The sequence below is a fragment of the Sinocyclocheilus anshuiensis genome, unplaced genomic scaffold (assembly GCF_001515605.1).
Source record: "Sinocyclocheilus anshuiensis isolate Anshui unplaced genomic scaffold, SAMN03320099.WGS_v1.1 scaffold102, whole genome shotgun sequence".
NCBI classification, from domain to species: Eukaryota; Metazoa; Chordata; class Actinopteri; order Cypriniformes; family Cyprinidae; genus Sinocyclocheilus; species Sinocyclocheilus anshuiensis.
The window spans coordinates 39,985-52,240 of NW_015542330.1; the positions used below are offsets into that span (position 1 = coordinate 39,985).

Below are 12,256 nucleotides of genomic sequence, written 5' to 3' on the forward strand. Positions count from 1 at the left end.
TGTGTGTGTGTACTATGTAAATAATATTTATTTATACAGTGCATATATATATATATATATATATATAACATTTCATATATATTTTTATTATATATATATATTATATCCTTGCTAAACCTGTTAAATATGTATCTCACAATGTAGAGGAGAGATTTACAAAAAAAAAATAAAAAATGGGGTTGGCATGTGACCTTGATAATTCATGATAATTTCTCTAAAAGTGAGACCTCAGTAATGTGCTAATGATCATTTACAGTGGGCGTCAATAAATGGTGTTATGTTGTGCGTTTTAATACTAATAAACAGCCTTTTTTCTGTAGAACAACTGAGCGACTTAAGACTGGTTTTGTGGTCCAGGGTCACATTTATTAATAAACATCAAATATGATAATTGTGTAATGTAATTCAGGGCTTAAAGTTCTCCGGCACCATGTCGGATCTTCGGTGTACAGCGTTTGGCTGCGGGGAAAAAACTTGATATCATTTTCGAGTCCATGAGTTCGCCTACCAATGGTATGAGAAGAGCACAGCTTTCACTCTCAACCAAACTAACATTACTAGCCAATCAGAATTTTTTGCTCTTATAAACACGAGATATATATATATGTGTGTGTGTACTATGTAAATAATATTTATTTATACAGTGCATATATATATATATATATATATATAACATTTCATATATATTTTTATTATATATATATATTATATCCTTGCTAAACCTGTTAAATATGTATCTCACAATGTAGAGGAGAGATTTACAAAAAAAAAATAAAAAATGGGGTTGGCATGTGACCTTGATAATTCATGATAATTTCTCTAAAAGTGAGACCTCAGTAATGTGCTAATGATCATTTACAGTGGGCGTCAATAAATGGTGTTATGTTGTGCGTTTTAATACTAATAAACAGCCTTTTTTCTGTAGAACAACTGCAGTGATTGAGTCTGTGAACTTATTTTCGCCTCATGCAGCTTCATTGGCTATAATACTCACGTGTGTAATCATCGTCCCGTACATATCAAAGTAATCATGGTTTTGAAATGAATATTGAGCAAATTGCAGAAATGATGGTCTGTTTTTCACCTCTCGCCCCTCATTTGAGCTCGGTAGAAACGTTGCAGTACCTCGCGTGTGTTTTTGCGATGTGGAAATTACTGTGACCAGAATGATTAACCCACATTATATTCTATTTAGGCAGACGAGATGCGCATAATAGTATCCAATTGCAGAGTCGCAATGGTCAAAGATGTCCATCTTGCGCATATTTACACAGAAAAACGAATTAAAAAGCAGCGGAGCTTTGTAAACAGCTCGGAGTAACGTTAACTTAATCACGTCATCTCCATAAGAACGATATGCCAGAACAAATTTACCAGGATTTTTGAAAAGGTCCTGTTCACACATAATCTCTTAATGGTAACTTACCGGTAATTTACCAGTAAAATAATAATGAGTCTTCATTGGTAATGAGATAAGTACTCTAATGGATGTATTTACCTTTTTAATCACTTGGATTTTACGATGCTGATGAACAACAGCAACTGACACTAATCGCAGATACCCATAATGCACCTTGGATATTGGCCATTTAAATGTTTGTGTTTTCAGCCTGTAGTGAAGATGATCTGGAACTAGGAAATAATGGCATTTATGTTTTTGTTTCTTTAATCTGCAGTTTAATATTTTTAATATTTTTATTATTATTTTAATGTAATAATTATTTAATATAATATTTTTAAAGAAAAATATTTTAAAATAAAGTTTTTAAATAAAAATTATAAAAAAATAATTTTAAGCATATATATATATATGTACACACACACACAAACAAAATGTAAAAACAAAAATGGATTAATTGCATTAAACAAAACACATTTGTGACCCTGGACCACAAAACCAGTCATAAGGGTCAATTTTTCGAAATTGAGATTTATACATCATCTGAAAGCTGAATAAATAAGCTTTCCATTGATGTATGGTTTGTTATGATAGGACAATATTTGGCCTAGATACAACTAATTAAATGGATTTAAACATCGTTTAATCACGCTGTACAGTGAAACGTCACCAGGCTGTCGGCGCCCTCTGCAGGTATTTGCTATAATACATCATGTATTTAAGTTGGTTATGTTCATATTATGTATAGGCATATTACATTATGTATTTTTACAGTGTTGTTTAATAAAATCATGTAATTACTTGGTTTTGATATTTTATTTGAGCCAATTATTATTGCTTCATTGTTAGTTTATAATAGTCATACTAAAGCCTGGTTTTTACTTAGGTCTATTTGTGTTACTAAAAAATATCAAGATTATTCAACTGTCAAAATAATCAGTAGCTTACTTGATTACCAAAATAATCATTAGTTACAGCCCTAGATTAGTTAAAATATTTCAAAATACAACTGGATTGTTTTACTTTTTATGATTAAAAGACTAATATTTTGTCATTGAACATTCCTTAAAAATAGTAGTAAAATATTTTGTCGTTCTAGGTAAACCAAGTATCTGTATTTTGCCTCATCTTGTGAGCTAAGTGTATTGTCACACCCCTAGTGTGATGTAGCTCATGCTCATAATTTTCCAAGTGTATGATATAATATATGGTCAACCATATATTCATGAAAAAAAATCAGTTTGAATAAGGAAAACGATAACTTTGCCATAGTATCCTTTCAAATATTATAGTTGCCACAGTCATTGCATTCTTTGCATGTGCTGCACTTTATTTGTACCATTTGTTTTATTAGTTTATATATTAGAATTTAGTGTGATGTAGCTCATGCTCATAATTTTCCAAGTGTATGATATAGTTATCATTCTTTAGGTCAACCATATATTCATGAAAAAAAATCAGTTTGAATAAGGAAAACGATAACTTTGCCATAGTATCCTTTCAAATGTTAAAGTTGCCACAGTCATTGCATGCTTTGCATGTGCTGCCCCCCTACCGCCCCGCCCCCCGGAAAAAAGTTCAGGCTCAGGTTTTTTTTTGTTGCTTTAACCCCTGGTAATTGTGTCATGTTGCATAACATTTTTGCTTTCATTGTGGACACGCAAATCATTTCCGCTGAAAAGTTTGCAAACTAAAATTTTTAAAACCGTATCCAAACTCATCTCCCCTTTGGTGTGTTTCAGAGCAAGAGGAGTCCTTTGAGTTCATCATTGTGTCCCTGACGGGTCAGATGTGGCATTTTGAGGCATCTACGTATGAGGAAAGAGAACTCTGGGTTCAGGCCATTGAGAGCCAGATATTTGCCAGTCTACAGTCCTGTGAGAGCAGCAAGAACAAGGTAAGATGTGTTCATTTAGGTACCGTGGAAATAGGTTAGTATGCCTTATGTACCCTTCTGCTCTTTTCAAACTGTGATATCTGAATTATGTCACATAGTCTCGATTAGGAAGCCAGAGTGATGCAGTGACCATCCAATCCATCAGGAATGTGAGGGGAAACAGCTTCTGTGCAGACTGTGACGCCCCCAGTGAGTAAAACATTGTGACGGCACCCATTTCTGAACAAGAAGCGAGTCTAATTTTATTAGACATTTTATCCTATGTTTGTCTTTTCCTTTGTTGTATAGTGGCATGAGGTATAATGTGATAAAGTACTTTAAAATAATAAAAAATTATGAAAAATACAATTTAAAAAATGTAATAATTTAATAAAAAAGTTTTTTCAGACATGTTTCTGTTTTGTTAAACATTAAAATAATAAAAAATAATACAAATGAAAATAATAGAAATAAATAATAGATAATTTAATACAAATATTTTTTCCAGGCATTTTTGTAGGGTAGTTTCACCCACATTAATATAATAAAACATAATTAAAAATAACAAAAAAATTATAATAATACTTTTTCAGACATTTGGGGGGTAGATTCACAAACTTTAAAATAATAAAATAATTGTAAAAATATGTAGAAATAAAATCAATTATGTAAAAAAAAAAAAATCTATTTTTGTTGGATAGTTTCAGATTGTTATTGCCGAAAATGACCCATCAGACCACACTTATAGCATATCAGAGTTTGAATTGCATAAAATGTAATTTTGGTAAGGAACCCACATTAATATAATAAAACATAATTAAAAATAACATAAAAAAATTATAATAATAATTTTTCAGACATTTGGGGGGTAGATTCACAAACTTTAAAATAATAAAATAATTGTAAAAATATGTAGAAATAAAATCAATTATGTAAAAAAAAAAAAATCTATTTTTGTTGGATAGTTTCAGATTGTTATTGCCGAAAATGACCCATCAGACCACACTTATAGCATATCAGAGTTTGAATTGCATAAAATGTAATTTTGGTAAGGAAAACTGAATTGTAATTGTCTCTGACCCTCAGATCCAGACTGGGCCAGTCTGAACCTCGGCGCTCTGATCTGTATCGAGTGCTCCGGGATGCACAGGAACCTCGGCACCCATCTGTCCCGCGTACGGTCTCTGGACCTGGACGACTGGCCTGTGGAGCTCAGCATGGGGATGACAGCCATTGGGAACGCCATGGCCAACAGCGTATGGGAGGGCTGTGTGGAGGGATACACCAAACCCGGGGTGGACAGCACCAGGTGGGTCACCTGTCCAAAGTATTAGCTGGTAGCCTTGAAAACAAGTGTTTTAAAAGTCAAAAATTCATCATGACAAGATTCTTTTCTCTCAGGCCCTATGAATTGAAGTAATGTTTATAATAGATTTGTTAACTAATCAAATTATTTTTTTTATTATTTGTGTTATTAGCCAAGTTTCTTTCTATTTTGCAGAAGTTTAAAACCAAAATAGCAATATGGCTTAGTGCTTTCATCATATTGCAAAGGCTGCAATTTAATTAAATATATGTTCTACATGTTTCAGAGTGAAACGTGGCACCGTGTTGTTTTACAGGTGAGCAGCTCGTGTTCTGGTGTTTTCAGTGTCTCAGAGCAGCTTGGTGCACAATAAATGCTGCTCCACATGAACTCCATGTCTGCATCTGTTCTGAGTTTGGGTCACTTAATAGTATGAAATTATTATTATTTTATTATTATTATTACTCTATTGTTAAATTGTCTAAATTGTGCAGCTCTAAAACAAGCACAGCAAACCTGGAGCATTTTAAAAAAAATTGCATTGAAAATAGTTTAACAATTCAAAACTTAAATAAAAAAGAAGGTTTAAAGGCTTTCTGTGTATTTCTGCCAGAATAAAAGCTTGATGGTTTAAAATTTGAAAATGAATTAAGACATTCATAATTACTATTAGTGTGAAATTATTTTTATTATTATTATTACTCTGTTTTTTTTACAGTGAAGAATTAAAATCTTAATCTCTTGTTTTAATTTAATAGTAAAAAAAAATGTATTCTTTTTTTTTGTAATTCATTAAAAACTGTAATATAAAAACGTGATGGTGTTTTAATTAAATATTTAAATTTTTTTTTGTAATTCATTAAAAACTGTAATATAAAAACGTGATGGTTTAACATTCGAAAATGAATTAAGACATCTATACATATTACTATTAGTGTGAATTTTTATTATTATTATTATTATTACTCTTTTTTTTTTTACAGTGAAAAATTTAAATAGTAATCTCTTGTTTTGTTTAATTTTTTATTTAATAGTTTAATAGTAATCATTTTTGGCTAAATTGTGCAGCTCTAAAACAAGCACAGCAAACCAGGATCTTTTTAAAAAATTAAACAAAATAGAAGCTTTAAAGGCTTCCTGCATATTTCTGCCAGAATAAAATCTTGATGGTTTAACATTCAAAAATCAATTAAGACAGCCATAAATATTAATATTAGCTTGAAAATATTTTTTATTATTATTTTTATTATTAATTAAAATAGTAATATCTTATTTTCTTTATTTTTTTATTTCATAGCAATAATAATTATGATAATAACCATTATAATATACTATGAAATAATATAATGTAATAATTTTTGGCAAAAATTGTGCAGGTCTAAAACAAGCACAGAAAACCTGGAGCTTTGCATTAAAAACTGTATTAAAAATTGGCATTTTTATCAGAACAAATGCAATTTGATAATTTTCTTCCTAAAATTTTGTAACCCTAGTTTATTCTTAACAAAACATTTTTCAATTTTAAAACAATAATCTTGACACAATTAATCTTAAAACTTGAATGGAAACATCATTTTTTTCCTAAATCATTGCCTGAATACAAGCTTGTGGTCAATTTGAATAATGTTTGGGCTTCTTAATGAGGCTCTATAAATGTTTCATGTATTAAACTCAAAGAATGCTTTGTTTTGCATAGTCAGACATCAAACATGGCGGCTGTAAGTATTTAAGAAAGTGAAGTGTAGTATTTGAAGATTGAACTCTGTTCGGGATGTGGAAGCATATTCAATAAGCATTGCATCCAGTGTCAGTTCCATGATCAATGACAGGATTGTGTCGGAGTCCTCACCCAGTCATCGCTCCATTAGTGCTGTTTGAAGAAGATGAGATGTTTCAGGAGATAATAGGGTCCATAGACCATTGTCTGGAGCTGCTCACCTGCTCCGCTTCCAGGCGATGTCTCGAGGTGTTTCCCGCTTTAAGCCTGACACACTCGCTCACATTCCCAATCTATCTAATGACCTGGAGAAAAGAGTGTTTTTGGTGGCAATTAAGGACACTATTACAGTCCCAAACCACTCCCCTTGGGGCTGAACTGAGAGCTTTCAGTGGCTCTGACAGCTATCCATCACTCAGAGGGGTGTATCAGTCACTCCTGAGGGTACGAGTCCCGTCAGACACGGCCTGCGCTTTGGTCTAATGCATCATAATGCAGGATTTATTTTAATGCTGATGAACTCTGACTTATGCCTTTATCTGTTAGATCAGGCTGAGACATGCTGTTGGACGGCCAATATGTATAGCGCATAATTTGTTATGCATATTTGTGTTACAAACATGAATGATGCCTAAAAGTATGTGGCTTGATGAGGAGAGCTGTGCTGATACTTTTCTCAGCATCTGAACGTATCATTTTTGCCTAGTGCATGATTAAACAGGTCAAAGCTGTCCTACAGATTTAAATTGAAGGATGCCATAGCTAGAGACTTCAAAATTATTGAGGCTAATATTATGAATTTATTTAAAACTTTAATTTATTTATTTTTTACATTTTTTTTATTTTTTTATTTTTGTTAAAACTAAAAGCAGTTTGAGAAAACCACATTTAAAGGTGCTATGTAAAATAAAACTGTATGTATTTATTTATTTAAGGCTGGTATTATAAATGTATTCTGTTTTTATGATATCTGGTAATTGTATATTATATTCCTTTTTTCATTCATTCATTTATTTATTTATGCCATGAATATAAGCTTTGATGCTGATATGGTAATAAAAATAAATTGATTTAATTTATTTTACGAGAGCTAGCATTTTAAAAGAGGCAAAATAATTTTATAATAATATTCAGGGTTATTACCATTAACTAAAACTATTAAAATACTTTTCTCAATTGAAATTAAGCTGAAATAAAATAAATATTAGATGAGAAATTTCAATTAAATTTAAATTAGAAATGTTGCCTTGGCAAATACCTGTAATAAGTTTAAGTAGAAGTACTAAAATTACTAACTGGAAATAATAAAAAAATAAATAAACCTGAACAAAAATTAAATAAAAAAGAAAATAAAAGCACATAAAATTGCTAAAAATCTAAATAAATGAAAACTGAAAATATATAAAATAAAATTCAGTATATTAATAAAAAATAATAGTATTTAAATAATACTAAGATAACTGATAACATTGTATTATTTTAAAGTGTTATATATGTCATAATAATTATATAATATTATATTATTTTAAGTATTTTATTGTACTAAAAATTAAATGAAATTGTATTATATAGTCGGAATTGGAAACATTATTTGCTTTTATGATATTATTATATTATCTGCTTCCAACTGGCCAAAACTGGCCAATGCCAGTAATTTCAGAATATGGTCATCTGCAGATACTAATACAGATATTGTGCATCTTCAATTAATAGTGTGTTTGATATCACTTGATATAACATTTGCTGAGGGATTTCAGGGAAATCAGCCTTCTGAATTATGTGTCTCTGCCTGTGTATTCATTTACCTTTGTTTACCTGCTGTAATATCTGTTTACAAGACAGTGGAGTGACCTGCTGCTTCATAGTATGCAAGTCAGCGTCAGGATTTCCCTCAGTGGAGAGCGTGAACAAAGATGTAACAGCTGCCTTACAAAAGAGTGAGAGTGCGTGCAGCAGATAGCGTGTAAAGGAAGATGGCCCTTTCCATCTCCTCACCACCCGGAGTGCTTCAGCTCTCTGTCTCTGTTCTTTTCTCTCACTCGACGGCGAGTGATGGCTCACAGTTATCTATTGAGTGCTTGGCGGGCTGCAGCCGAGTGCTTTTGACTTGATGAAAGATTATTGATGCTGATATCCCCCTCACACTTCAGTCGTCAGGACGGGATCACTGCCGGAGGAGGGAATGTTTTTCATTGTCAGGAGAATCTGATGGTTCACGGCATCCTCCATTTCTCCCGTTCTCTCGCTCACTCGCTCACTCATTCTCTCACCCGCTCGGACAAAAACTGAAAATCTCATTACCGTCATAACTGATTTTCCTCAGCCAAAGAGTAATGGGTGAAACATGGTGTGTATTCAGAGTGCACATTTATTCAATATGTAGTCATCAGGGAGCATTTGTTTGTTTTTTTCACAATTTGACATTACTGGTGTAATTTGATTGATTGTGCTGTATATGTGTGTGTGTGTGTGGTATATATTACATTTTACATTTTACAGTTTCTTTACAAGAAATTTGAAAGCTTCAGTTTTGCTAAAGATGGTGAGTGAAAACGCAGATTTCCTGAGTCATGATTTGAGTGTGTTTTCGGTGCACGTTGGTCATTCACTCATTGGTATGAATGGGTCATTTGGACGGTCAATTATATATGTATCATCAAAATGTGGTTTGACATCAGTGAGATGAGTAATCGGGCTCGTTTTACCGTCGTGCAGTCAGGCAGGATTGATTTAAAACTCATCACGGAGGTGAAAACTAACATCCGAGTGAGGTGACAAGTCTTGCCGTAATGGCCTCTAGATTACTCGCATACACACTTTAGCATGAGCTAAACACAAATACTCATATGTGACAAAGTCTTACTCTGTGGGATCATAATGAAAGCTAAATTGGTACCACTGTCTTAACACTGGTGATATTACTATCTAGGTTTTTTTTTTTTTTTTTTTTTTTAGATAATTGAAGTTCTCAGGAAAGGTAGACATTTTGGAAATGTAATTAAATGTATTTATTTTACAGCACTTTTTTTTTAATTATTCATTCCGTCCAAGCACTAAGTTCGAAATTATAGAAATGTATTCATTTGGATTTATTTAAAAAAAAAAATAATTTTATTAATTCTGTTTAAGTGCTCATGATAATTATAAGTTATTTAAATGTTTTTGTTTTGTTTTTGTTTTTTTTTACGAAATTTTTCTTTAATTGTATTTTTTCTTCTTAATCAATAAAAAAAATGTATATTGCATAATGTTTTACAATTTATTCTAAGCAAAACTAAAATGTAAAAGTATGCATATTTATTTAAATGTATTTATTCTGCATTTTTCTATTTATTCCAAGTTTAAAATCAGAGAATTTATTTAAACATTAATTTTACATTAATGCCGTTCAAGCTCAAGTTAAAATTTGTTGGTTTTTAATTTTACTTATTAATATTGCAATTAGTTTACTTATTAATGCTATTATAGTAGAGCTGGGGGTTTTTTTATACAAATTGAGGGAAATTTGGCCAATGTTTGCCTTTGAAATGACTGTCAGCTTGCTTCAATTTACTGAATTCACCCTATATTTGACCAAAAAAGTCAAACATAATTGTTTTCTCCCACCCAAATTTCTGTTATTGTACCGAATCCAGCTTTGACTTGGAAACCCAATGCATGTCTGCTGATGTTTCCAGCTGTTGAAATTCTAAATATTGTTTTAATTATTGAGCAGCGTCAATCGATCATGGAGCTCTGTAGGTACTCTATTAAGCAGATTGATAGATTTATGATAGATTTGCACAGTTTTGTCATGAATTCTGCTGTGGCCATCAATCTTGCTGGGGTAGAGAGGACAGAGGCGCTGCAGAGGTCGGCTCATCCGAGGCTCTTTAGGGCTTAAATTAGAAATTGGCAGTTGCGTGTGTTTTCATGTCGACTCTAATTGCCTGGCACCTGTGTGCCACAAGACTGAGAGAATTCCTTCAGTTGTTGGTGAGACGGGATGCTGACGATTTATACACATCTGGCTTTGATTTGAATCGCTTACGTCAGATTATTGCTCTTATAACTCGGTTTAAACTAATGTATAATGTTGAGTTTTAACATTTATGCTAATTAAGCACTAAGATATGTTTATACCTGTATCTGTAACAGGGTTATTAACTAAAACTAAAATAAAAAATTTTTTTTAATTAAATAAACTTTCATTACATGAAATACAATATTTTTAAAAAAATATGTATATTTATTTATTTATTCATTCATTTAAATTTATTTTTAATCATTTTATTTCAGTTAATTGCCAAGGCAACATTTCCCATTTTCTTTGAGTTTTATCAGATGTGGGATGCTGAATAAACAATCAATTAAAAAAATGTATGAAAATGACAAAAATTAATAAAACTTTTATTTAAAACAAATAATAAAAATAATTTATGAAAAAATATGAATAAAAACTGCTATATCTCAGTGATACTAAAGTAAATCTGTTATGTATCTGTCTATCTGTATCTATTTATATATGATGAAGTCTCTCTTTATTTTCCTCCTTTTCTTTGCTCTTTTGTGGCTGGACTGAAAGAGATAGCGATTGTGCGTCTCTCGCACACACACACACACACACACACACGATGCCCTTCGGCCAGAGCAGGTAATAGCTCTGATGATCCTCCAGTTTGTTTCAGAAATAATTTGCCGTTGCGTCTTGGCTACAGGGCAGTGGCACTAATACAAATGAATCACTTCACTAACCTCCTTCCCCCTCTTACACGCCGTCAATCCTTCCTCTCTTTCCCACCTGTCCTCTTTTCTCTTTCGTTCTTCGCTTTCCGTTACTGTTTTTTCACCTATGTTGCCGTGTTTCTTGCGTGTGAACAGAGCTTCGTGTGGGTTCAAATGTTGTTTTGTTTCCGTTAATGGAAAAATAATGCAAGTGTTGTTAGTTTTAGCCAATCAGGTGAGAGCTAGTGTTTGATTGACAGCTCAGTTATAAAGTAATATATGGTGACAGTTGATTAGACACTAGAATGATGTTTAATGGCATATCGTGTTTGATAAGGACTAATACAAAAATCGTTCTTCTCAGTATTTACAAAAACTGTACAATTAGACCGAGCAATAGTGCAGTTTACACTAAGGATGAGGGTTCACTAAAGGTTTGAGTTCAGTTTCAGGAATCGAGCATGATTATAAATACATCAGCACATACAGACGGCTGACTTAAATACTGGAATGATAAATGTTTGACATCATGAATTGCTTTTGCTGTCGCACATTATCTTTTTCCCTTCTAGCGATGGAAATATGTTTTGCTCTCATGTGGTACATTTTTCAAAGTATTGTTTGTGCGCTCATAGCCTGCTGCAGAAAATGTATTCAAGATAAGAAATGTGTTTTTATTTTTCAAAATGTATTACAATGGTCAGATGATTGGCTGATTTTTTTTTTCATATTTGTGGTAAATGGTCATTCAAATAAGTGTTTTTATTTCATAAAATGATCATATTTATAATTATTTTTATATATAAAATCCGGTAGTATGTCAGTAGTAAAAATCTCGATATTATCTATAATAAGGTTTCCATTGTAAACCTAAAATGGATGTTTGGGACTTTTTTAGCTTCACAACACATTCCCAACTGATTGATAAGGAGTTGTGTTTGAATATTTAATGTTGAATATTTTGCATTTAATGATTATTATATATTTTTATTTAATATTACAAATATGATAATGATTTTATGAAAAAAAAAAAAACGATGCATTTTGGAAAACAGGGCGTCCTAAACAGCAAGTGAGTGATTAAATGTCACTGTTGTCGGTCCAGTACAGACATTTGTTTGCATTTATTTGGTCAAAAATACAGGAAATATTATTACAATTTAAAATAACTGTTTTCTATTTGAATCAGGGGCGTAGCCATCATTTCAGAAGTGAGGGGGACAGAAATGTTATATATATATATATATATATATA

The 12,256-nt window shown here is 31.7% G+C and overlaps 1 protein-coding gene across 1 annotated transcript in view; it reads left to right on the forward strand.

The window, feature by feature from the left end:
- The window catches only part of LOC107690985 (arf-GAP with GTPase, ANK repeat and PH domain-containing protein 3-like), a gene marked incomplete at its 5' end in the record, with an annotated part of 61,795 nt that overhangs the window by 39,298 nt on the left and 10,241 nt on the right, over positions 1-12,256 (forward strand). Inside the window, 3 exons of the mRNA XM_016489432.1 lie at positions 3,142-3,296; positions 3,395-3,485; positions 4,362-4,584. Coding sequence (XP_016344918.1) covers positions 3,142-3,296; positions 3,395-3,485; positions 4,362-4,584 — 469 coding nt within the window. The remainder of the gene's footprint in view (positions 1-3,141; positions 3,297-3,394; positions 3,486-4,361; positions 4,585-12,256) is intronic.